Genomic DNA, 25,814 nt, shown 5'->3' on the forward strand with positions numbered 1-25,814 from the left:
TGTATTGTCGTTGCCAAATTCATTAATTGTGGCTACCTCCACTTTGGCTGTCCACCTGATTGATGCACGCCGATAAGCTGTGTGTGATAAGAGTTTACATCCTGTCGCTTGTTGCTTCTTTCCCATCAGTCCAAGCTCAGCTACACATATGACTCTCATGTAGTACGATTCTTTACTGCAGAGGAGGAGCAATCAACTACCATTCGCCACCATTCGCTCCAAATGTCTTTCGACCCTGTCATTCCCACTATCGACTTGTCCTCCGACCCACCAGAGAAACAAGCTCAAACCATCAAAGATGCTTTGGGATCAGTAGGGTTCTTCGCCGTTCTCAACGGTGGACCAAAGGTGGAAGATATTGACGCGTTATTTGCATATGTGAGGAGCCTTGAAGCTTGAGGTCAGTAGCAAAAATCATGCTGATTACGCTGTAATTATTGCCAGTCTGAAGACTTTTTCTCCTTGCCTATGGAGGAGAAAGAGAAGTACCTCGCTGGATCATCTGGATCGGGATATACCAAGTTGCTTTCTCAGGCTTTAGGAGAAGGTAAGAGGGATCATAAAGAGTAAGCCACCATCATCGACATCGAAACCGATCTTTTCAGGATCCTAACATCTGGAATGTTATCGCTGATTCTTAATCTATACATACTTTGTAGAACATTTTCATATGGTAAATACTGTGGTATCAAAGAACAAGCTATGCCCTACCCTTTCTCTTCCTTGGATGAAATCGCGCTGCAAACGATAAGAAGGTTTTACAAGGATTGTCATGAAGTCAGTGAGAAGTTGATGGAGTTGTTCGCTCAGGTTTTAGAGGTGAGTGTAAGGAACATCGCAATCATCGTCGAATGATTCCTTCATATGTTGACTTGGTTTGTCGATAAACTTACGAGTGCGTTTGTATCGTAGTTACCAGAAGATCATTTCAAACAATCTCATTCATTCGGTCTCAATACGGCCATGTCCTTGATTCATTATCCTTCATTAGACGTGGAGGGGAAAAAGCAATTGAGTGAGAAGGACATAAGAGCAGGAGGTGAGTTTTCATTCTTTGGTTTCCAAACCATAATCATTAATCATACTATTACTGTAAGATCAGTGACAAATAGACGAGCTGATTTTCTCACTATGATTGATTGACTTAGCTCATCAAGATTGGGGTACACTCACATTGTTGTTCCAATCTACCAACCCTTTTTTACCTGCTCAACCGGGATTGGAAGTTCATTTACCCAAATCTGCTATTTACAAGACCCAAGATTTCAGTCCCAATCTGACCACTCAACCAAAATCAGATGACCCTAACTCTGCTTCGACCAATTTAGATTATGCAAGTCACCGATCTAACCTCAATTCCGATGAGTACGAATGGTATCCTGCACCTGTACCTCCCAGAGGAGGGTTCCTGGTTAATGTCGGTCTGGCAATGGAATTTTGGTCTAGTGGGATTTATAAAGCCACTCTCCATCGTGTCTTATTTCCAAATTCACCATCATCCCACTCCGAAAAAGAACAGGACGAAGAGGAAGAAGCAGGATTGGTAGATAGATATTCCTTAGCATTTTTCGTTCAACCTGACGATAATGTTGTGAGTTTACAATTGTATCAACAGCTTAATGTTGTTAAGATATAGGTTAATATAAGCTGACATGTTAAGTTGTGCAAACTATCGCTTTGATAGGAACTCAATCCGATCTTACCTGGAGGTAAAATCGATTATACCAAAAAAGCAATCACCTCTGGCGAATTATTCAATACGAAGTTGAAAGAAAGTATGGACAGGTCTAAGAATATCCCTATTCCCGACAAATCAGAATGAGAACCTTTCGTCTAAGTCAGGACAGGAAGTGTATATATTGGCTAGGACGAATTCGTTGTATATAAATATATATATGTATATGTCATTATATTCATTCGTTAAATTACATCAACGTACATCATATATCATGTATATTTATATCTATGACATGTTGAAGCAAAGTCCCTGATTCTAACTACCATACAAAAAGCATCTCTGATTAATTGTCCGGATAATCTCACAATGAAAGATCCTCCTCTGTACCTCTATCCGATCATCAAATTATATCTTCAGTAATCCTTTTCCTGTAAAAGCAGATTTCTTCTCCTTATCATCCGGTACCAAGCTTACCAAAGGTTGGTGCTGACTGTGTGTAGGTGGTCCATTACTGTGGTGACTTGTGAAATTGGGCCTTTTCCCATGATTGGTTGATGTTTGAGTGGGTGTAGGAAGTTGACTCGTTATCATCGTTGGATTGGTTTGAGAGATCGCGTAGCTCTGAATTGTCATATTGAATCTTGATCAGCACGAATACACGGAGCATGGAGGAGTAACGTGTGACCCACCTTAGCATCGTATATAGCAGCCATCAACTTGAACGCCAGACCCTCATCACATGAGAAGACATGAGCGTAATCTGATGGATCCTCAAAGCTTGATGCCGGTTCGACTATTCAAATACAGGTCCATCTATGAGCACGGTTCATTCTACATCCAATTGCCAGTAAGCTCAGACTCACCTCGTTTCATGATGAACGTTGATGGTTTGGGGGAATCGTAACCCCTCGTAACAGCGTAAATATCAAAGAATAGACTGTTGATGTGAATTTCATCTTTATTCTACATCATCCAACTCAGGAAATCAGCTTCATTCTCATTTAACAATACACAGATCACATTTTACACCTCACAGTGATCTATATAGTTAGATCATTTTCACTCACCTTTTCATTCTTAGCTAAGAAGACCTGTCCACCTCTAGTCTCCAACCATTTCTTGGCCCATTTCCCTTTCTTAGTCTCGTACTGCACCCATTGACCTAACATCGGTGGAGTAGTCGGAACAGCCTAAATGAATGACCACACTATTAATATCCGACCAGAACACCATCTTCTAATCATCACCACTCACCCTGGCCCAAGTTGGCATCCCTCTATTACTCTGCTTAAATACAAAACAATTGAATTTGGCCGTTTGGTCCCACCCTTTGACGATAGGTAATAAAGGTTCATATTCCCGTATTTGTCTCTCTACATAACCCAATAACATATGTACCGTCAGCTATCTTTCCTCATGTCACTACAGAGATGGATAGATTGTGACAACTTACCACACCCCATCTCAGCGAAAATCTCACACAACACCCAGCTCATTCCCACGGCAGCATCGATCAAATCACCTTTATGATATGTATTCACCAGGACTTCCCTTGCAGTCGTGGTACTCGTCAGATCCAACATGATTTTCTTCCCATTCAGAGCGGACACGAAAGCAGGTACAGTCGCATGTACCCTCTGTGCGGGTAGTGGAGCAGGTGCAGGTACCGTATGATGCGTGTGAGTGTGAGTGAGAGACTGGGCTTGAGCTTGAGGTAATGGTTCGGTGATTGACCTAGCATGTAAAGCAGCAGATTCATCTTTCTGCGTCGAGGGTGAGACACCGTTCGAGTGAGCTCTAGATCTAGAAGATGCTATAGAATACTGTGTCGCATTCGTATTGCTCCTTGTGATCTGAGCTGACAAGTCATCTTGTCTCGATGGAGCCCTAGTACCAGCTGGAGCAGCAGGGATCCTCGATGATACGCTCGTAGCTATTGAATTCTGCCTCGATCTATCACCATATCCCATTGGTTGAGATGTCGGTTCGTACACTTGACCGCGCATGGATTGAGCGAATGCTGGATCGACACCCTTGGCCGAAGGTATCCTACCGAAGGAGGTATTGGTAGGTGAGATGGCACTTTCAGGGTTGAATACTCCATGTGTCTGAGGCGTTCTTTGAGGGATGGCAGTTTGGATTGGAGGTACAGGTGGATGATCATGTTTCCAACCTGTAGGTGAAGGATGAGCAGCGTGACCTTGACTTTGAGCTCTTCGAACTACATGATCGAGAGTAGGCGGTGGGACATGTTCTCTCATTGATCGATGAGCTTTCAATCCTTGAGGCACATTAGGTCCAGCATGTTGAACAGCCGCTTCTCTCTCCGCCCTTCTCATCAATACTCCTTCCAACTTCCTCGTGAGGATAACAGCGGGTATACCACCTTCCCCATCCCAGTTATGTTCACCGCCTGGATTCCTCCCTTGTGTCTTCTCACTCTTCCGCCTTTCGACCATCTTGGCTTGCTGGGCCTTTCTAGCTTCGCGGGTCTTTCTTCGAGTCTCGCGTCGATGGACTTGAGCAGCAGCAGCTTCAGGGTGTAATTTTGATAATGGAACATCGTCATCTTCAGACGAAGATGCTTCGCCCTCCTCACGATCAGTCAAATTATCCCTCTCGCGCTCTGGACTACTATCTCTAGACGAACTCCCACTTCCCGAAGCCCTCCTTCGATCTTTGGAAGAGAAAGACGAATTGAGATATTCCATTCCTACCGAAGTGGCATGTGTGACCGTGGATCCTGAATCTCGCCTATCGGTGGACATCGAGTTATTGACTGTAGTTTGATGAGAGCTGCTTCGAGAGGAAGCGGCGACAGCTACTATGCTCAAGACATCCGATCGATCTTGGACATGCTGTGTGGAGTGTGATACAGGTTCAACAGTTTCCTCGTCGGCGACATACGGCAGTCCAAAATCCAGAACATCGCCACCGGGAGCCTCTGGGAAAGAGTTGAGGGCGACGTTCCAGCTTGCCGTAGAACTGGCAGTATCAGACCTAGGCATGTTCACATGAAGGTGAGGTTCCTGCACCTCTGCAACATCCATCGAGCGATCTGGCTCCTCTTCGACCCGCAACTCCACTGCTGGAGGTGTGATGTTCTCTTTGTCCTCTTCCAAGGCCTTTGCCTGTTTCTTCTCTATTTCTGTTTCGGTAGCCGTGTCCATCTCCTGAGGCTCATCATATATCTCCTTTTTCTCCTTTTCCGCACTTGGCCATATTCCCAGCTGCTCATATAAATCGAAGAAAGATGAACTTGTAGGAGGTGATTTGAAACTCATACTGGTCGATCTTGATCTGGGCAAAAGGACGGCACCTGATCCACTGCGCTGTAAGGGGGCAGCCAGGTTAGTGCTAGAAGTTGATGCTGGCACGGGAGGTAACGGCGCGCTGGGTGGCATACTGATCCTAGGACTCTCTTCAGGGGTGGAGGACGAATCAGTCGTGATGGAGGGTAAAGATGGTGATCTGGAAGCACCTTCGAAATAAGGTGGATGAGGAGGGAGGAGTGGGGGACTTTCGATAGGTGCAGCTAAAGAAGCTTGAGTAGGTGGATGTTCCAATGGTTCCAAGTTATCGAAATTCTCCTGTGCAGCTTGCGCGAAAATGTTCAATCCGACTAAGGAACTCATCCGTTTTGATAATTTCGAGGACTGGGCCTGGACAGGACGATCTTGTTCTTTCTGTATACTCCTCGAATCCTCGCGACGGTGTAGAGTAGCGAAACTCTTCGCTTTCAGTATAGCAGGTTTGGTGGGGTTTGGTAAGAGGTTTTTCAGATCTCTCAAACTTGGTGAGTTGTATCGTAGAGTCGGACGAGGTTTGGGCGAAGCGAGAGGCGAAGAGATTGGATTGTTGCAAGTGAGATCTAGACTCGATGCAAAGGGGTCATTAGGGAAATTAGGGAGTAATGGAGGAACAAAGGATTCGGTTGTTGCTGAAGGTGGAGTCGAAAGGTATCCCGGTGCGGGCAGATTGTTGTATCTCCTTGATTCACCTAGTGGAGGGGTTGAGGACGAGAATGGTTTTCCCAAAGCATGATTGGAAGGTCCAGGTAGATTAGGTATTTTTGGCATCGGTGGTGGAGATAGTGAAGCCTCTTTCGTAGAAGCGTCGCGTAATGCCGCGGATGATTTCGATTTGAATATCCTTTGCATACCTCTTTTCCAGGACGAACCGGATTTGGGAGCCTTATTAGTACTTGAGTTTGTCGTTGATGTAAGAGGTGGTGTGGGAAGTGTAGCTGGAGTATCGAATGTGGAAGAGGAGTAATTGAGAGGAGAGAAGGTGGGCGAGCTGAATGAAGCGGGTGACGATTCCGTTATGAACGATGCTGGTGTAGCAGGTATGGGTAGTGGAGGAGGAGCCTCAAACTGAAGGTAGATGGTCAGATAGTGAAGAAAGAGGATCTATCAGGAGATTTGACTACATACCGACTCATCCGCATCTGCGGCAACGTTGACAAACAGCTCTCCCTTTCTTCCCTTCCCTCTCAAAAGTCCTTTACTCTTCTTCTTCTCTAATCCTTTCGGAGGAACAGGCAATGGTACTGGCACCTGTTCCTCCACCGACATGCTTGGGCTGTTATGCAATTGGGACATACTTGGTCGTCTCCACGTCCAGCTCTTCTCATTAGACCCCGTTGTGGAGTATACAGTTCCAGTCCTACTTTTCGATCCACCGCCAATTATCGTTATCTTTCTTGAAGGACCTGAAGCAGATGATTTGGTATTGGTATTCAAATCATCCTCTTCGTCCCATAGACCATCCTGCGCGTATATCCCTACAGTCGGCGTACCAGGTGGTCTTACTATCCTATCGAATTCTGATGAATATCGATAAACGACTTCATCGACATTATTGGTCTGTTGTTGTGTTGAGATAGGAATGGCTTGAGAGAAATTGGTTGTGCTTCTCGATACTCCTTCATGTTGTAATGGGAAATAAGAATCATATAATTGGATAGAGGCTTGAGTGGGAGGCTGAGCATGATAGCGGAATCTAGAATGATAAGACTGCAGGGGTTGATTCTGGCTTGGAAAATACCTTGGTTCCTGTTCGAAGGGTAATGCACCGATCTGATGAGGGGAATATTTGGGATCTGCCATTGTTGATGGACTCCAGAGGCAGGTAGAGGTGGATGGCAGTTGACTTTGGAATTGAGAAGATCTTCTTTATAAACTTGGAAATGTGTTTACAAATTTGTATCTCCTCTTTTTTCCCTTCTTTTCTTGATCTCAATAGCGCTCGTTGATAGAAGGATCGAAAGTCAAGAGATGGGAAGAGTTATGAATGGCGGTCAAAGATGTGATGAGGGCTGATTGTGTCTCGTCGAATGTGATGTGATGTTTGTGCTTGCTGATAATAACGCGTGACAAGCTGTCTCTGTCTCGGATGGGAACGAAGAGGGGAGAGGTAGATATAGATATGATGAGATGTTTCGATGTCGTAGTTGCAAATGAGTGTGATATGACTTTCTTGGTACGATGGTCTGTGCGATTGTTCTGATGATGCTGATGATGCTGATGATGCTAATGATGATTGATGAAATCATAAAGGAGGTTCATGTTCACGCACGAGCATCAACAACTGATTGATTTGGTGTTGTTTAGTGGATTGCCAAACTGTTCTAATCTTGTTTCCCTGAATCGCTGCTTAAATACAAAAACAACAACAAACAAAAAACAAAAACAAGTCGCGCTCATAATGCTCATTACTGCCACATCGAAACCAGAAAAACACGATATGCTCCTACCAGGTGATTGTGGCGTTTTGAGAGAGTACACCTGGTATATGGTTAAATGCTCCGTGCTGTCTGCAGAGCAGCAGGGGTTCAGACAGCACCGTGGTCGAGTCATGCGGATGGAGCATTGCAGTAAACAGGACATTGACTGGGGTCATATCGATCCATATCAGGTAGATTGGATCCACATCGCCTAAATGATTGATACGCAACCAGGGTTGGTACCATCAAGACCTCAAGGAGCTCAAAAGTCTCGCTGACAACCTCTCAAAATGACATGTCTTGGTCTTCACCTACAGAATATAGTAATATTACTTGTGTTTTCTCCTATGCTTATTATAGCCCTGAATTGACTTGCGATATCATCAAAAGCGACTCCCTCATAGGACGATGAGATCCCTCCTATTGTACAAAGCGCAATCCGGTGTCCTCCGCTGTATCCCGCATAAACCTGAGATGATCTCGATTACAATGCTAGCTATGATATCACGTACGATCGCTTGCAAGGCACACAATCCCGCCGAACAGGTGCACTATTCGACCCGACTCAAGTAGCCACACCACAAAACCATATCAACCTATTCCGTCCATCGTTCATCATCTGTATCTGCTCAAGCTCAAGAGTGAATACGTTACAGCCATTCCAACTCTAAGAGCCATAAACATAAGAATCGAGTTGGAATCGTGTCTCACCTATCAAGTAAGACGGAGATCAAATCAGAGGCAGAGGCTGAGGCTGAGGCTGAGGCTGATGTGGATGCGGCTTGTCATTTTTGTGAGCGGTACTGTCCGACAGATCAGTCTTCACTTCTTGACAGAGACATACAGTAGCTAGCGAAAGAAACCCCAAGCCCAAGTCCAGGTCGGACCGGAACGCTAAGGAGATTAAGGATTTTTTTTAGACTCGTTACCTTGCTGGGACGGCCGGCACTTAGTGATATGCTGGACCTGTCGATTGGAGAAATATTGCCTAAATAGGATATTTGAAAGAAGTTTTTTGGAAAATGCACGGAACGTAAAGGTGACAAACTTACCCAATTGATCTACAGGCACCAAACATTCGTTTTGGCGGCAAAATTTTTCTGACTTGTCTTTTCTTACGTCCGAAAACCGAAACCATAGAGTTGAGTACCCTAAATCGCTACCTCTCAGTACGCAGTCAAAAGCTATTTGTGGAATGGATTGAACAAAGGTGAAAGCATTAGCGGTTCAGTCGGATTTCGCTACATGTTCACCTTATTGACTCATAGAACCGGAGACATGACTCGATGTCTCGTAAAGGAAGCTTCCTCTTCTTCCTTTTACATGTATATCCAGCTCCGCTGGAAAGATGTAAGTTGTATCTTCCACTGTCTTATGTAACGTCCCAGTACAGCATCACACGGGTATAAGATTTCCTTCTGGTAGATTTTGCATTCAGTAGGATAACGTCAATTCAGTAAGATTTAACGAGACTAAGGAACGTGACGTCGTTCCTGCTACGATACTACGAGCTTTGGTCTTTCGGAAGGAAATTGAGGGCAATCAGAAGTCAAAAGTGAGACATCGATTCCCGTTCCATTCCGCTTACATACCGATCAAGGTATCTGTAGAATACTAGTAGAATGTTTACACATGTTCAAAATACCAAGTTACTCCGTGTACCTTTTCTGTACCTTAAGATTTTCCGTAAGATCTGCACAGAAAACGAAGGGGCATTCCAGCGGAGGAGATACGGATTTAAAGTTAGACAATTGACTTTGACTCTGATGCATTGTTTCTGCTTCTGCTTCTCAGATGAACGAGTATGTCACTCATTTTTTCTAGGAATTGAATTGAATCTAAAACTGAATAGAATTGGATCTGGGAATACACCTTCTACATATATCTTTATATATAACAACCCAGCCCAAAGAATCGGATACTACTTTCCTTCTTCTCATCAACATTCCCATTGCTATTCCTATCAAACTCACTCGTTCCCACTACTTTCCTGTTATCCCCATAGCAAGATATCCAGTGAAGTATACACCCACCATGCCTTCCCCTCCATTGGCCATCCCCTCCCGACCCTCTGTGTCATCCACATCCACCATAACCTCCTCGTCATTCGAAGAACGACGTATCTCCCAGCCAACCTTAATCCCCTCTTCACCAAGTACACCATTCATCGTTTCTTCCTCTTCATCATCTTCAACCTGCTCGTCATCCATGCGACGATCATCCAGTGCACCTCATCCACGACGAGGTAGTTCTCTACCTTCTATCCCATCCAGCGTGGAAGTAGAAAACTCGAATACGAGTGGACCCCGGATGGATATACTTCAATTTATATCATCGACGATCGATCCATCATGGGACGAAATTGAGAATTCACCTTTATCAATGGTCCCTTCCATACTTCCTTCATCAACTGAACTCGACGTGGATCTGGTTACTTTCTTAAGGGAAGCACCGGGGGTAGTTAGATCACCGCTTAGCGATTCAGTCACGTCGTTCGAAGATATCGCCCATATTGGAAATGACCATGACGAAGAGTATGAAAATGGGATGGACATGGACATGGACGTAGATGTTGATATGAAGAAACTCGCTTTGGTCACACCTGAACTCAAACAAGTTTCCTTGAGGACCTTTCTAGAAGAAGAAAATTCAAGATATAATACTCATACTCATGGACAGGGACATGGGATGGAGAATTCACCGAATCCAAGTTTGAGTATAAGTGAGATCTATGGTTTAGGTGGAACATCATCAAAACTCAAATTCAATACATCATCTTTCGATAACACTGAAAATCAATTAACAATGACTGAATTCTTAAATGGATCAATCTCAAGACCGCCTACTACTAGAACATCTACATTTGAGCATTCCCTTTTATCTCGTTCGAGTTCAACCACCGACAGATCAAGATCGAGAGCATCAACGCTGAATAGCAGTACGGCAAGTCAAAAGCATAAACGCGTTGTATCTCTTAGCAACAAGAATCTACCACTATCACTTGGATTGGGATTACATGTAAATTCCGATACGAATACGAACAGTAGTAATAATTTGGATCCGAATAACAGACATCATTCACATGGAGTAGGGAAGGTCATGAAGTTCGCTAGGGATGCTTTCAAAATTGGTAATAACGGTAGTCACAGATCATAATCTTCGGTTTTAGAGATATCTATGTGTCATAGTTCCATATTTATAGCAATATTTCCTTCAACTTCATCATCGTCATTTTGGGGATTCACAGTTATACGATATTCATGTTCATTTACATATGATACCATATTATACACCTCCCATCACTTTAACGATCTTTTACGACTCATAATTTTCCCATATATGTTGCGATGAATTTCATAAAATATAGAACTACCGTACTGAGTGTTTTGCAAGTCATCACTGCAGAAAAGAGGAATATCGTTCAACTTGCCATTTCCTTCATATGATTGACGAGGCTCTGAGAGTATCATTCTAAGCCCCTCCAATTGATTTGATGATGCCCTCGAGCTTCTTTGAAATCAAGGCATATCGATTTTGGCATGACTACTTGACAATGATGTGGCGAATCTCACGTCAGCTCCGATTCTTGTATACATAGCTAATTACTGACAACGTTCGAAAAGACTTCGTCCCATTCCACCACAGAGGTAGTAAGGACGGAGAAGAGATGACATGGATTGAACTGTTACAACTGCGGCGGACTCACCTTTGAATCCCTTCCATTACCTACTTTATTCGCTACACCCATCCAATCAGGTTTCCCTACCTTTGGATGTAACTCCCTAAACAAAATCCAATCTTCTTCTCCTGTCCATGCTCTACCCACTCCACCGGTCTTTCGAGGTGTACCGCCATTGCTTGTTTTCTTGGGTGTGCCAGGTTTTGGCTTGGTTTTGAGTTTCTTCTTCGGTCTGGTCGATTCAAAGTCCGAGTCGCTGAAAGTCGGTTTCTCCTCATCCAATCCTAAATCAAATTCAGAAACAAGTTCATCTTCTCCTTCTTCTGTTGAGCTAATGGGAGAAGGAAAAGGTGATGAAGAAGGAACGAGATCACTTGTTCTATCTTCCATGTCGTGGAAATATTCTTGTTTGACCTTTTGACTGGTATCTCCTTGTTTGTTAGGACTAGGTTTGGTTTTTGGCTGGATTTTGGGATAAGGGTTGGAACGAGCTCTGGATGAGCGGATGAGGGATAATGACGATGGTGTTGAGGATTCAGATCGGGGCATGATGATCTAGCGAAAATAAGTTTGGTAAAGAGGTGAAATGAGAGGGTTTTTTGGGTGATGATAGCTGACGAGAGTATATTGAACGGATTTATTACTGTATTGCTCGTAGCTTTTCGAGTGGTGAGCTGACAGTGGGTGATTGGCTGATGTGATTAAGGAGGTCTAGGACTGAAGATGGTCAAGTGACGAAAATCAGATACGACCTTGAGTTCGAGGCTGTGAAGCTGAGCTGATGTGGGATGTAAGAAGAAGTTGGATCTTGTTTGAATGACTGTTTGCATGTATATACGTTTACAGCCCAAGGAGAACAGTCAACTTGGGTGATTGGCTCTTGCGCTCGATCCCCAGACTTGTATGAAAATGATCAATACTCAAAGGATGACCCGGTTAACCTGACATGACATATGGGTATCATCACGCTCAGCCATAAACTTATCTTGGTCGTATACAAAGTGAATCAGCCTACATCAATCTCGTCCTACTCTACAGTATCAAATTTGCTCTTCTTATAGCAGTCTACTATACGATAAACCCATCACACTTTACTGTTTGGCCGAAGCATCGAAATGTACACTTTTCTGTTTCTCTAAAACACATGAAGCTTACATCAGCTCTTCTATCGCTGTACCTGCAGGAAGAAAGATCTTACTGAGGATCGAACCCTCTGAGCATATGATCCCATTAGTACCAGACTGAGTTTTTCTGATCCCTCTAGACGAACCATTCCCATCTGTATGTTTTTGTTGATAGGTATCGACAACATCCCGAGATCGAGATCGAGTAATCTTATCGCTGATACTCCCACCAACGAAGAGTGACAACTTGACCGGTCGTATCACATCCTGTTGTTGTTGTCCTCGACCTTCCTTCTCTCAACTTTACCTTTCTCTTGATCACTTCTCAACCTTTCCCAAACCGTCTTCCTTTCCATTTCTAATCGTTTCTGTTCTCTGTCCTTCTTGCCGTTGAAGTGACTTTCCATCCAATCATTCACTTTCTTCCATCTCTGTTCCGACTTTTGCTGCTCATCTACCTCCTCTTCTGTAGATGAAGTGGGATTGATGTTTTGGTTCATCATTTCGTCGTATTTCCTCTTGAAATCTTTTATGTTTCTCTACAACCGAGGATCATCATCAATTAGCAAAAGACAACTATGAGTACAGAATGAGATGAAGACTCACCCTTTCGATATTGATGGCGTTCCTACAAGCTGACGTGAGCGGGTTTAAATCGAATTTTGGTCCTCTCGTAGGTGTTCTGATTGGTATAGAGGATATGGGATGATCGCGAACATGCTCGAGAAGCTATGACAATATATCATTCATATCAGCTCATCTGTCATCTATGATATAAAGCTTGGGTTAGAAATCATACTTTTGCGAACCAGTAGCTCAATTCATCCGTCCTCGGCTTTTCCACAGTACCGTCCGCATGCGTGTTTTGGAGCTCGGATCTCTCTTGATTGTTCATAGTTTGGTGGAGGATGAATGCACCTTGATCCGTTTGAATGATCATCTGAATATACCAATTAGGAATTTGTCCACGGAGGAAATATGAAATCGTATTTACATGTACTTACTTTGAATATGTCATTATCAAAATCAAGACTGACCTTACCGAATGTCCAAGCATGAACGAGTGAATCGACAGATGGGATTACATCCATATGAGTAGCGTTCAACTTGAATTCACGCAAGAAGTCAAATATGTGTTTTGTCAGTGGATGGCATCCCAGAACCATCATCGACTCACAGGATCGAATACTGTCTTGCTGCTGGAGGTAATCATCTCGATCTCCGCACTTTTCTTTCTCTCTTGAGATTGCTGGGTTTGAACCATCTTTTGAGCTTCTTGAATAGCCTGTATGAAAAGCTGTCTGGTATGTTCATCATATAAATCTCCTCCCTCTCTTTCATCTTCATTGGAGTCTAGTTTGGTATCACTCCCATCATGGCTGTCTTGAGATCTCGATTCATACACAACTCGTGAACCTTCCATCTCGCTAGCATATGACTTGATTTTGGGTACTGATAAAGTCCATAATCTTACGATCCACCATACAACGTCTCCATGATTCTCCACATTGGAAGTCAGAACACTAGTAGTCGAAGGGATGTGGTGGATCAGACCATCGAGACGATCGTAATTTTCCGTTGTAAAGGTAGGAGTGGACGTTAATCGATTTTGCGAAGCAGGTGGGGAAGGTAGATCCAGGTGAATTTGGGTCATATCGGAGGGCGATAATGATGAAGTAGTAGAAGTGAGTGAGATGGTCATCATCGTCTATATCCGAACAGTAAGCTTGTACTAGGTCCCATATGGCTAGAGCATGGGTTCTACAAGGAGTGTTGGGAATGATAAAAAGGTAAGATGGACATCGTGACATGTTGAGTAGTCTGTTGAAATTGTCTTTCCTAAGAACATCGAAAAATGTGATCTCGGATTATGGTCCGTGCGTTAGTATTTTTGATTAGTTGACGTCAACTTAGATCGACCCAAAGTCATTTGAGGTTTAAACGCAGGGAACGTGATAGCATTGCCCAAAGGCGCCGGCCTATTCTGACCAATGCTGTTCTTACTTCCATCTGGTGGGAAAAGCAAGAACATGATAGGCTTAGTTATTCCGTCACTTTGCCAACACGCTATGGTGTTCTCAGTATATGATCTAATCAGTACTATCAGTCAATATAGATCTGATCTACATGTGGTCTATATGCAGTGTATCAATATATCATACCACCAAGGGTGTCGAGATACCATATCCGAAGAGAGTGACAGCACAGCAACCATTTCCATCATCCTAATTCCTCCAGCTAAACAAGGACTAGTATCAGCATCGGTCCGATAAAGCAGCACATCTCGACGTTCACTCACATCTTTACGGTCTTATCCCTACCTCCACTGACAACTTTATCAGCTACGAAATCGACACAGTACACCTCATCCGTATGTCCAGGTAAGTCGATCCTGATTTTGTATGTCTTTAAGTTCCATAACTATTCAAGAGACAAGATATCGTCAGCTAGAGCCCGTGTCACACTTCGAGCCAGCTCGATACTCACCTTTAAAGTCGTATCTTTACTCGCACTGACTAGCATCCTTGAATCCGCTGACCAAGCTACCCTGTAAACGGCCGCTACGTGACCTCTCAGACTGGCTACGAACCTAGTGGAACCATGATCATCAGTATTTACTTCTGACAAGTACAATTCACCGACTAGCATCCAGCAACACTTTGTGATCGTTCCCCTTCCGTATAACCCGGTCTGAAGAGAATAATTTCTGGAAAGTCTATAAAAACTGCAAACACAATTACTCACTTTCCAGTCCTTCCCTCCCAGATCTTCACAGCATTATCGAAGCCTGCACTCGCAATCATCCGTCCATCAGGCGAGAAAGCAACGTGATTGACCTGTTTCTGGTGACCTGTCAATCTAGCTAGAGGTTTCTTAGGCGTGGCTGAAGTAGAAAAGGAAGATGAAGCTTGATCAGGCCATAGGAAAAGGGTATGATCGTCTGATCCAGTAATGAGGGTTTCGGGTTGAGTGGAAATGACATTTTTGTATCGTTCGAGGGCGAGTGTTTTGGCTAGCACAAAATGGACGAGAATTAGCTCAAGATCTCAATCATGACATCCATGATCAACTGAAATAGCTAAGAGAGTAAAGATGGAGACAGAAGCAAGGGCCATATATTCACTCACCCTCTTCATCATCTTTTGGTACTTTCCCGGTATGATCATACGGCCCAGTCCTCAATACGAAATCGGTACTCAAAGCCATCGTATTCACCCAATGGGCATGTTCATTCAGTGTCCTTATCAATTTACCCTGTCACATACTGAAGTTCAGCTCCTCGAAGAACAAGCAGAAGAAACAATCGATTTGAACTCACATCAACACCACTCCAAACTTTAACTGTCCTATCACTACTACCCGTATATATCACATTCTCACCACCCCATCTCACAACATTCACACTGGCCGCATGACCCGTCAAGACGAATTCTATCGTCCGCGTTAAGGTATTCCATATTCTGACTGTACCGTCTTTCGAGGCTGACGCTAATCTAGGTGAAGGTGAATTTGATTTGACTAGATGTAAGGGTTCAAATGCTAAGGATGTTATCCATTTGGTATGGCCGAATAAGGGTTGTCCGTATGCTTGACCTGTTGAGGGGGTCCATAGACGGACCTGAGTCGTACGGGACACACATCAGTTTTTCATTCCATCAAGTGATAACAAAGCAATAGATGACTTACCTGCCCATCATGTCCACCAGTAGCTAATATCTTTTCCCTCGAATCCCATTCAACACACAACACCCACCCTTTATGACCCGTCAACGTCCACTATAACACATCGAAAATCAGCTTCTTTGCCGGACTATGTCATGACGTCAAGCTGACCTACCTTTGGCGTCTCAGTGTCCATATCCCATATCCTAGCCGTAGCATCCCCAGAACCAGTAGCAGCGTATTTACCCGTTGGTGAATGTGCGCAACACAATATAGGCGATGAGTGACCTATCAATAAAAATATCAATCAAGTATCCAGCAGAAACTCAGGCTTGAAGAAGGAAGAGCCAACATACCACTCAGAGTAGCACTACATCTCCCCACGCTCCTCACTCTGAATACAGCTTGAGGTTCACACCATAACTCAAATACATCTTCAGGCGACAAGGTCGTTCCTGGAGTTTTCAGCGCATCCAGTTGGATGGAGTTGTTAATCTGCACTCTGGCAGATTGAGTAGAGGTCGAAGTGGTTGGTACTTTAGGTACAAGGTGGAAAGCATAAGGTAATGGATCTTCGGTCTATCATTCAATATTCATCGACATAAGCTTGAAATCCATGCCTGCTCCAGGAGAGCAAAAGGAGAAAGTATAGCTTACCTCTCCTCTCAACTTGTTCACGAGCATCTGCAAGGCGTCTCTACCCGTATCAGCAGGGAGATTGATCGCTGGACCGAGATTCGATCCATCTTCTGAAGATTTGAACTGTACGACGATCGATGGAATTGGTACCTCAGGTTCGGGCGCTACAGGCTTTTCGAGTGATTTGGCATAATTGGATTTCTGCCTTTTGGGCGGGGGAAGTAGAGTTGCCATTGTTGCTGAGTATTTGAGGTGTACAGACAGGTATAGTCAAACACAGAAAGACAGATAGATAGTCTTGATGCAGTTCTAACTTTCATGAACATTTTCAGTTCAGTTTCCAACGGTAAAAACAAAATCATCCTCATTCCAGGCACGGGTGAGATCACGTGGGATGGGATAAAATGGAAATAAATAGATGACGAAAATAATCAATTCACAGAAATAAGGATAAATCAGTCAACCATCTTTTTCTCTTCCCATCTGGGTTTGTTTGTTTATTCGAGCTTGAATTTATCATCCATTCTCCCTCCCGACGAGATCCCACAAACAGTTACAGAAGATCCCACATACCTCCACATATCAAGTCCATAACAATGGATAGTGAGAAGCACGTACATATATCTTCTCCGAAAGGACCAGAAGATGCTGTGAGTCCTCTAACCTGTGCGGAAATATCAGTTCACCAGCTTACTGACTGACCAACATCTTGTATCTCCCATTGTACTCGTAGTCGAATATAGCCGACGAATACCCTTCACCGGAACGAACTCACACGACGTTAAATGAACATATACCGGCTGACGAACTATCAGTTCACCAGCAAGAGCAGGAATCATCAGCTCAAGATGCAGAGAATCAACAACAACAGCAGCAGCAGCAGGAGAATGATCATCACGAAGATACAGATATGCAAACCGAATTGGTTAATCAAGTAGCAGCTCAAGCCCTCGAAGCCGCTGTTGCAGCAGAAGCACGAGCCAATTCTTCGACCCAAACCCAAGACCAAAATCAAAGTCAGGATGTTGATATGAATATCCAAAACCAGCATCAACAGTCTCAGATAAATGGTATTGGTGAAGATCAAATAAGACAACCGCAACAACATCATCCCAGACAACCTACATTCCCTAAATCACGATTATCTTCGGTCTCTACTTCATCTCCCCAGTACAGTCATGGTCTACCGATACCAAGAAGCAGCAAACAGAAAAGTATCACGCCGAAATTGACACCTAACGAGCAGATAGCTATTTTGAGAGAGGCATATGCGAAAAATCCTAATCCCGGTAAGAAACAATTAGAATATTTGGCTGAGAAGACAGGTAGACCCTGGAATAAGATCAGAGAGTATTTCAGACAGAGGAGAAATAAGTTGAGAGGGTTGGAAGATCTGGAGAATATGCAGGAACCCGGAAGAGCCAGTGGGTGGTGGGTTTACTTTCAACTTTATCTCTTATATTTGTAGGAGAGTTGACATTGGTGTCGCTGTTGCTTGGATTGGCTCAGGCTACAAGTAGCATACCGTCAAGCTCCACCGACCGCTTCGATCACTCAATTGTCTCTATACAATTCATATAAGCATCGATTCGATCCTTATTCGATCACGACGCCGTTACTGGGAGGACAAGAATTAATCCAGCTAGCTTGTGCGACTTTTCCAGGTTGCGAGATGGCAAAGGACGAAAATGATTATGTGCTGAAGGGACTGAAAGAGAAGGAAAAGGAGAATAATGACAATCAGAATAACAACGATAACGAAGGCGAAAATCAAGGTGAACAGGAAGAATGGGAAAAGGGGATGGAAGGTTTAGTAGAGCCGCTTAGAGCTGGAAGTTGGTAAGTTTACTCGATTCCCATATCACAACAAGCATATATCCTAATCAAAAGACGAAACGAAAATATACTGATAAATTACCGGATATCTTGTAGGTTATTGAGCTCATTCCAACATCAGAATGATCCAAATGCACCTTCCACTCTCACTCAAACGGATTTATATACCTCATATGCAGCTAGATTCGCTTCCCTCCTCATAAGTGCCGGTCAATCAGAAAGTGCTACTTCTCAAGAACAGTCTCAGCAACAGCCACCTCCAGCTCAAACTCAGGAAGAACAAGATCACGAAGCCGATATGCGGGCATTCGAAGAAGCAGGTTTGAACGATGGTGCCAACGATCAAGATCAGGATCAGGATCAGGATCAAGAGCAAGAGCAAGAGCAAGAAGTGAATGTTGATGGCAGCAGTCACCAACATCAATCGTTAGCTTCTCTTTTACCTCTATCTGATCAACCCTCATCATCACCTGCTCCAGCTTCGGCCCAACAACAGCAACAGCCAAAGAAAGAAAATCGATTATTGAACCCATTCGAATTGATCAATTTGACCCGTATGACCTTCCCCAAATGCGAACCTGTTGTAGACAGTTCAGGTAAATTTGTGATCAAGGGACTGGAGAGAAGATTAGGACATATACCTGGATCGAGAGAGAGGGAAAGGGAAATGTTCAATTTCGCATTACATAACGAATCTAAACCTGGTGAAGCTTTCGTAGGGTTGATGAAAAGGAAATTGGGAATGTTGAATTCTGATCCTAGTCCGACTTCGACCCCAAGATCAACCATGAGGGATGAAGAGGGAGAAAGAGAATCGAAAAAGACAAAGATTGACGAGGGTAAGCAAAATGAAGAAATGCAAGATCAAAATAAAAATCAGAATCCAAATCAAGATCTATCAGAAGAAGATAAGGATTTGATCCAGGGTTTAAAGAGGTTTAGAAATAGTCAATTGGGTGATCAAGTTAGGGATGTTTGTATAAGTCAGTAGGTCGAAGAAAAGTCTGAGATTGCTTTGGGATATAAAGGCGATCTCGGTTTGTGTATATAGTGTATGTACCTCATTTATCCGTAATACTGCTCCTAGATTGAAGTCTTGTATGATACAGGTTGTCATATCAGTTAACATATAATATAACAATGAATAATCGATCTAAATCTAAATTATCCTCTCTCTTTCTTGTAAAACCCAAAACCCCAAAAAGGGAGTCCTGTATCTTGTGCCAAATCATCGAGGTCCATAACCACTACTTTTCACATGATTATACTGACCGCCCAATCCCCCACCTCCTCTTGTAGTTGTCGTCGAGGTCGTTCCTCGTTTGATACCTGTTGTAGAAGACGTTGGACGGGAAGTAGCGACGGAAGGACGTGGTATACCTGTTCCTATATACGATGAAATAAACCAGATCAGATCATTCTCCAAAGGATTCATTTCGGATTTCATCACCAGGGAATAGGGACATCCAAGGAGGATGAGAAACTCACCCCTTGCTCTCAATCCAGTACCCCTCGATACCGCTCTACCTCTCGCCCCCCTCGAACTTGACGCCTCAGCTCTCTCCCTCTCTATTATCCTCCTTTCCCTCTCTTCCTCTGCTAGTTGAGTTTGTTCAGCCGCATGTCGCGATTCCTCTTCTGCACGTTCGATAGCTTGCAGACGAGCTTGCTCGATGGCCGCTATAGCTTCTGCGTCCTATCGAGAAGGAAGTGAAGATTAGTATGATGAGCGTCGGCAATGTTGAGGAGCGACATGAGGTGAGCAACAGCTAATTGGTGACAAGAGGCATTTTACGCTGGACATTGACAATTCACTCACATCTGTACTACCTGTCCATTTCGTGTTCAATAACAACTGCTGGGTATGTTCCGCCTGGCCCATTATCGCTGTGTATTCATCTAACAGTGCGGAAGTCTGTCGAACTCTTTCGGCCAGTCTCTGTGTGAATGATGATTTGAATAAATCAGCAACGACCTCCCTTTTTCAAAAAATATGATAATCATTCCACAGTTCCAAAAACGACATGCCTCCCGCTACCATTTCATACCATACCATACAGACTCATCAAATCATCCAATCTAATCGGAACCCCTACTCACCTGGTTATGTCCTCTTACACCTTCCAACGCACCTATGACACCCTCAAAAACCTCATTCATCTTTCTCAGCTCGTACAGACTAGACCTCAATCGATCTTCTCTATTATTATCTAGCGACAATTGTCTCCGCCTCTGCCTCTGTTCGACTTCATCCTCTGCTGCTTCATCATCTCGTCGCTGAAGGTTGGTTGAATGATGTATAGTCTGATCATCATCTTCATTTTCATCTTCGTCTTCATCATCGTAAGTGGTAGGTTGAGTAGGAGCGAACAACGAGAATCTAGGTTTGGTTTGAGGTTTACTAATTTTAATTGGCGTTTCCTCCCCATCTCCATCATGTCGTATATTCACTGTCTTCTGCTGGGGGTACGAATACGGATGCGAGCTAGAGGAAGCCGATGAGAATATGGAAGGGCGCTGTCCCAGAGTTCGCTGATCATTGGTGAATAGATGTTGTTGATGATTCTGATTTGACGAAGAAGCATAAGAATGAACGTCTGAATCCATACTTAGATCAGCGAGTAAAGAAGGATCTTCCAAAAGGGAAACATCGTCTAGATTCTGTTTGTTGAATTGAGGTAATAGTGGAGAATCCATGGTTCTGTCCTTTTCTCTTCTCGTCCTTTCCTCTTTAGGATCGATACTGTCCACTGTTCGAATGATTTTGTACGGCAGGAGAAAAAAGTATGTTGATGAATGAAAAATTACAGTGGAGGATGTTCATAATGTTTCAGATTGCGAACGCGTCAACTAATCTTCAACGCTTCAACGCGTCTGTCTCCCGCTTTGGCTGTCCATACAGTATATACAACAGCATAAGGCATAGACATATTTACACCCAGTTGATAAGGTGCATTGAAGGCAGAGAGGCCAGATATGCTCTAATGACATGGCTATATATACGCAGATGCATGTCAAATCATCTATTGCCCAAATCAACTTTTTTTGATTGTGATCTATGATCCTCATCATTCTCCGCATGATCTTATTTCTTCTGCTTTTGACTGGTAGTTCCCTTTGGTAACTCAGCGGTATAAGGTAAGAACTCTCTTCCTTGCATATATGGCTGAAGTACTTTGGGGATTCGAAGACCCTACGATTTCCGACATCATGCCAATCAGCAAATTGATCTTTCGCAAGGAGGATGAAAAGCGATGACTCACCTCTGGAGTCTGGTAGTTCTCAACGATACAACACAAAGCTCGTTCGGTAGCACATAAAGTACCGTTCAACATATGTACGAAACCGACTTTAGTATCTTTAGTCTTGAATCCCAATCGGACATTCAATGATCTTGATTCTGCAACCACATTCACCGAGTCAGGTCAGAACATAGTAATTGTTTGTATAATTGAGGGTGATCACTCACGATAATCTGTACAGTTTGAACAACTGACCAATTCCTTGTATTCACCTTGGAAGGGGAACCAAGCTTCCAAATCGTATTTGATCGAAGCGGCGTTGTTCAAAGCACCAGAGACGATGTTGACCACTCTGTAAGGGATTTCAAGCGATTCGTAGAATTCTCGAGAGGTCTCTACCATTCGATCGAGTTCGGCAGGGGAGTTGTCGGGTTCACAAATGATAAACTATAAAGCGAATAGAAGTCAGCAAGAAGGACGTGGAGTTGGAAAAGAGGACATGGAAGGCATTGCTATTTGGCAATTTGTACTATGAAACCCAACTCACCTGCTCGACCTTCTCGAATTGATGTACTCTGAAAATACCCCAAGTGTCCTTACCGTGCGAACCAGCTTCTTTCCTAAAACAAGTAGAGTAACCAGCGTATCTGCGGTGTTGTCGAGTACTCACATCAGCTATATCGCCCTCTTACCAGAGGAAATTCGAGCTGGATCACAGATCGCCCGTTGTCACTCACCTATAAGGTAAGTTCTGAGGAGGGATATTCTCATCCATATGCATAGCTGAGATTGGTTGTTCCGAAGTGGCAATCAAATATTTATCTTCCGAATCACCAGTGACTTTATATAACGCTTCGTCGAATTCGGATAATTGAGCAGTGGCAGCCATGATATCTTTTTTAATCATGAAAGGAGGTTGAATTTTCTTGTAAGATTTTTTCCTCAAGAAATCTAACCCGTAAGAGATCAAAGCTTGATTGAGATCTACACCATCGTTGGTCAAGTAGAAACCACGATGTCCAAATACCTTGACACCCCTATCGGTATCGTACGCTTCTAATCTGTATAAAACCTCATGATGAGATAATATACCTTCCGATTTATCTTCTAAAGCTAGACCAGTACCGGAATTACCTTTGTGGTTGGGCTCGGGGTGCCATACTCGCAGGATGGCGTTGTCATCCTACGTTAATCATTCACCATATGTCAGAACCAACATATGAACGACCAGACCTTTCTCGATAAAATGCACGTCACTTGGTCCAAGATGACCGTTCAATATCTTATTGAACCGGATAAATCCATGGCCAACTCACCTCATTCATCGAAACAGCATTCCTCTCATCAACGATATTCCCAATCAAACCTGCTTTCTTATCTCTCAGCGTGACCAGTTCGTTCGTCTTGGTAACCAAATCCGCAATCCTCTTGTCCAATTCTGCTTTCTTGGCTAACAACTCTGATGCATCTCCTTTGGCTTTCTTGATTTGTCCAATCTCTTTTTGAAGGGCGTTCAATTCACGTTGGGCACCTTCTTTCTCGAACTGGGCTGCAATATATACATCAAGGTCAGCAATGTCATCACCCATGTCAATGAAGGAAAGGGCACAATTCCACTCGAGTCTCGAACTTGTAGTGAAGGTATGTTCTGCACACTCACCTTGCTTGTGAGCGCCGAAGATCTCAATGACCTCATCGACTAATTCCACACTTGCCCCTCTCTTCTTCTGGGATTCACGGACGACATCGGGATTACCTCCTTTCTCAGTTTGGACTGGGATGAGAAGTAGACTACCGGGTTAGCTTCATGTTCCCTTCAATTTGCTTATTAGGTGACAGAGGTAGGAGGATAGCTCACAGTGAATAAGATCGATCATCTTCTCTAAGTAACTCTAGGTTCTAATTCGGGTCGCCACAGGGAGATTGAGAGCAGAGCAGGTGCTTTGTGGTGAAGAAGAAAGGAATATGCACCTTGTCAAGGGTGACTCGAACACTTCGCACTCACTTGATACACAACCACACACCACTGAGACTAGGACCGAGCGGAAATTATCGTTATCACCCTGACACCTCCCTACGTAGTGACGTGGCATTATTCCCCTTACCCCGCGTTCTTCCGCCGGTAATGCCCTCCCGTTTTTTTGAGTCAAAAGTCGAAAAACGTTGATGCTGAAATCAACTGAAGATCATTCGATAATAATCTACTATAGAGAAGAAAACATATAACATCAACTCAGATCACTCATCTTCTCTCACAGCATTACAGAGATAAAACAGACCCAGCGAAATGTCCCACGGAACACCTTCTCCAGATAGAAACAGGCCATTAGATGATCGAAAGGTCACAGGTGTAGGTTTCACTACTCGAGTCATGTCCATGTCTTCATACTCATGCTCATGTACTCATACTTGGATGTGTATAACAGTACGATCCCCTTATCCCCCCTGCTTTACTCCGACATGATCTTCCCGTACCTACCGTAGCGAACAAGACCATCTCATCAGCTAGGAGAACAGCAGCCTCCATCGTACAAGGTACTGACCCCTTATCCCGATTGTTGGTTGTAGTTGGACCATGTAGTATACATGATGTTGATCAGGCTAAAGAGTACGCTTCGAGGTTGCGAAAAGGTGTGCAGGAAGGCAGATGGCCTGGATTGGAGGTTGTCATGAGAGTTTACTTGTGAGTGCATGTTCCTATGCGCTCTGGCGTGCGGGAAATAACGAAATCGAATAAGCAATGAAAACTTAGAAGACCATCTAGCTTTATTATTGAATTGATCGTGAACGAATGATATAGTTCGCTAATGATGTAATTCCACCTCACAGCGAGAAGCCAAGAACGACCGTGGGATGGAAGGGTCTCATCAACGATCCCGATATCAACAATTCCTTCGCCATCAACAAAGGTCTCAGAATCGCTAGGCAGTTGTTATGCGATATCAACGAGATGGGTATGCCTGTAGGATGTGAATTGCTTGATACGATTAGGTAAGTGGTGACCTTCTTACACGACAATTTCATTTAGAAAAGAAGAATTGGGCTAATAGAATCTTCATCGCTTGTTTGTTTCTTATCAATTTCCATTTTGATCGATCATCCTCTTTCACTCGCAGTCCCCAATTCATTGCCGACTTGATAACCTGGGGAGCCATCGGTGCACGAACCACCGAATCTCAACTACATCGAGAATTAGCATCCGGTGCATCTTTCCCTATAGGTTTTAAGAATGGTACGGATGGTTCAGTCGGAGTCGCCATCGACGCTATGCAATCCGCTTCTCACCCCCACAACTTCATGGGTATAAATTCACAAGGTATGGCTAGTATCGTCAAGACCAGTGGGAATGGAGATTGTCATGTGATTTTGAGGGGAGGTACCCATGGACCTAACTACGCGTGAGTAAATCATTTTCTGTCTCTTCAATACGATTGAATGAAGAAAAGCAGAAAGCAAAAGGGGGAAAGGTTGAGGTTGTAAGAAGATTTACTAATGTTTGTATTTTCGATTTCCTCAGCGCTGAACATGTGCAGAAAGCTCTCTCAACTATGAGAACCAAAAACCCCGGCGCCTTCGCTTCCATCATGGTAGATTGTTCTCACGGTAACTCGTCGAAGAATCATTTGAATCAACCTAAAGTGGCTGCGGACGTCGCTGGACAGATTGCTGCTGGTGAGGAAGGTATCACCGGTATCATGTGAGTAACAGGCTTTTCGAATCCCAGTATAGACATTCCATAGGACCAAGGATAGTTGAAAAGGCTAAGGCTAGGGCTAAGACTAAATAAACTGATGTTGTTCACTTTGCAGGTTCGAAAGTAATTTGAAGGGAGGTAAACAAAGCTCGGATAAACCTAGAGATCAGTTGGAGTACGGTGTATCAATCACTGATGGTGAGTTATTATCGGCATATCATACTTATGAAGATTTGCTGACGCCAATGATGGTTTAGCCTGTGTTGATTGGGAAATGACAGTTGATATGTTCGATACTCTCAACAAGGTGAGTTCGAAGTTCAGCCCAATCGAGGTCTATATGTCTGCAACATCTTGAGCTAATACATCGTATGAACAATTCATAGGCTTCACTCGCACGAAGAGCTATTGTGGACACTAAACATGCTAATGGGAACGGGGAAGTCCCAGCTGTCAAGAAGCTGAAGACTGAAGAGTAGAGTGGATTGAGACAGACTACATTGGATTGGATTGGATCGTCCATGGATGGGA

The 25,814-nt window shown here is 43.7% G+C and overlaps 10 protein-coding genes across 10 annotated transcripts; 4 read left to right on the forward strand and 6 right to left on the reverse strand.

Moving 5' to 3' along the window:
* Positions 1–222: 222 nt before the first annotated feature.
* V865_006125 (uncharacterized protein) lies at positions 223–1,822 on the forward strand (the record flags this gene model as incomplete). The annotated part of the gene is made up of 6 exons (XM_066229885.1): positions 223–378; positions 445–566; positions 660–819; positions 913–1,039; positions 1,149–1,591; positions 1,685–1,822. The coding sequence occupies 6 exons, from the start codon at positions 223–225 to the stop codon at positions 1,820–1,822; spliced, it is 1,146 nt and encodes a 381-aa protein (XP_066085982.1).
* A 261-nt stretch (positions 1,823–2,083) lies between these two features.
* Positions 2,084–6,789, reverse strand: V865_006126 (uncharacterized protein; the record flags this gene model as incomplete). The annotated part of the gene is made up of 7 exons (XM_066229886.1): positions 2,084–2,299; positions 2,368–2,471; positions 2,542–2,641; positions 2,746–2,868; positions 2,933–3,051; positions 3,132–6,054; positions 6,115–6,789. The coding sequence occupies 7 exons, from the start codon at positions 6,787–6,789 to the stop codon at positions 2,084–2,086; spliced, it is 4,260 nt and encodes a 1,419-aa protein (XP_066085983.1).
* Positions 6,790–9,440: 2,651 nt separating this feature from the next.
* V865_006127 (uncharacterized protein) lies at positions 9,441–10,562 on the forward strand (the record flags this gene model as incomplete). Its single annotated transcript, XM_066229887.1, has 1 exon — positions 9,441–10,562. One exon carries the CDS (start codon positions 9,441–9,443, stop codon positions 10,560–10,562), a length of 1,122 nt encoding a protein of 373 aa, XP_066085984.1.
* A 315-nt stretch (positions 10,563–10,877) lies between these two features.
* On the reverse strand, positions 10,878–11,634 carry V865_006128 (uncharacterized protein; the record flags this gene model as incomplete). Its single annotated transcript, XM_066229888.1, has 2 exons — positions 10,878–10,949; positions 11,113–11,634. 2 exons carry the CDS (start codon positions 11,632–11,634, stop codon positions 10,878–10,880), a joined length of 594 nt encoding a protein of 197 aa, XP_066085985.1.
* An 835-nt stretch (positions 11,635–12,469) lies between these two features.
* V865_006129 (uncharacterized protein) lies at positions 12,470–13,911 on the reverse strand (the record flags this gene model as incomplete). The annotated part of the gene is made up of 5 exons (XM_066229889.1): positions 12,470–12,748; positions 12,816–12,938; positions 13,009–13,149; positions 13,214–13,315; positions 13,387–13,911. The coding sequence occupies 5 exons, from the start codon at positions 13,909–13,911 to the stop codon at positions 12,470–12,472; spliced, it is 1,170 nt and encodes a 389-aa protein (XP_066085986.1).
* A 593-nt stretch (positions 13,912–14,504) lies between these two features.
* Positions 14,505–16,745, reverse strand: V865_006130 (uncharacterized protein; the record flags this gene model as incomplete). Its single annotated transcript, XM_066229890.1, has 9 exons — positions 14,505–14,630; positions 14,697–14,799; positions 14,955–15,222; positions 15,338–15,464; positions 15,529–15,828; positions 15,897–15,986; positions 16,048–16,160; positions 16,229–16,451; positions 16,530–16,745. 9 exons carry the CDS (start codon positions 16,743–16,745, stop codon positions 14,505–14,507), a joined length of 1,566 nt encoding a protein of 521 aa, XP_066085987.1.
* Positions 16,746–17,107: 362 nt separating this feature from the next.
* Positions 17,108–19,338, forward strand: V865_006131 (uncharacterized protein; the record flags this gene model as incomplete). Its single annotated transcript, XM_066229891.1, has 4 exons — positions 17,108–17,161; positions 17,245–17,942; positions 18,021–18,350; positions 18,444–19,338. The coding sequence occupies 4 exons, from the start codon at positions 17,108–17,110 to the stop codon at positions 19,336–19,338; spliced, it is 1,977 nt and encodes a 658-aa protein (XP_066085988.1).
* Positions 19,339–19,575: 237 nt separating this feature from the next.
* V865_006132 (uncharacterized protein) lies at positions 19,576–21,044 on the reverse strand (the record flags this gene model as incomplete). Its single annotated transcript, XM_066229892.1, has 4 exons — positions 19,576–19,733; positions 19,836–20,043; positions 20,167–20,286; positions 20,448–21,044. The coding sequence occupies 4 exons, from the start codon at positions 21,042–21,044 to the stop codon at positions 19,576–19,578; spliced, it is 1,083 nt and encodes a 360-aa protein (XP_066085989.1).
* A 388-nt stretch (positions 21,045–21,432) lies between these two features.
* On the reverse strand, positions 21,433–23,466 carry V865_006133 (serine-tRNA ligase; the record flags this gene model as incomplete). Its single annotated transcript, XM_066229893.1, has 8 exons — positions 21,433–21,540; positions 21,611–21,747; positions 21,817–22,036; positions 22,137–22,236; positions 22,327–22,772; positions 22,906–23,138; positions 23,250–23,363; positions 23,448–23,466. 8 exons carry the CDS (start codon positions 23,464–23,466, stop codon positions 21,433–21,435), a joined length of 1,377 nt encoding a protein of 458 aa, XP_066085990.1.
* Positions 23,467–23,876: 410 nt separating this feature from the next.
* V865_006134 (3-deoxy-7-phosphoheptulonate synthase) lies at positions 23,877–25,762 on the forward strand (the record flags this gene model as incomplete). The annotated part of the gene is made up of 8 exons (XM_066229894.1): positions 23,877–23,939; positions 24,016–24,272; positions 24,419–24,580; positions 24,706–24,987; positions 25,107–25,286; positions 25,399–25,481; positions 25,541–25,590; positions 25,670–25,762. 8 exons carry the CDS (start codon positions 23,877–23,879, stop codon positions 25,760–25,762), a joined length of 1,170 nt encoding a protein of 389 aa, XP_066085991.1.
* Between the last annotated feature and the right edge of the window lie 52 nt (positions 25,763–25,814).

The sequence above is a fragment of the Kwoniella europaea genome, chromosome 1, assembly GCF_036810445.1.
Source record: "Kwoniella europaea PYCC6329 chromosome 1, complete sequence".
Classification (NCBI taxonomy): domain Eukaryota; kingdom Fungi; phylum Basidiomycota; class Tremellomycetes; order Tremellales; family Cryptococcaceae; genus Kwoniella; species Kwoniella europaea.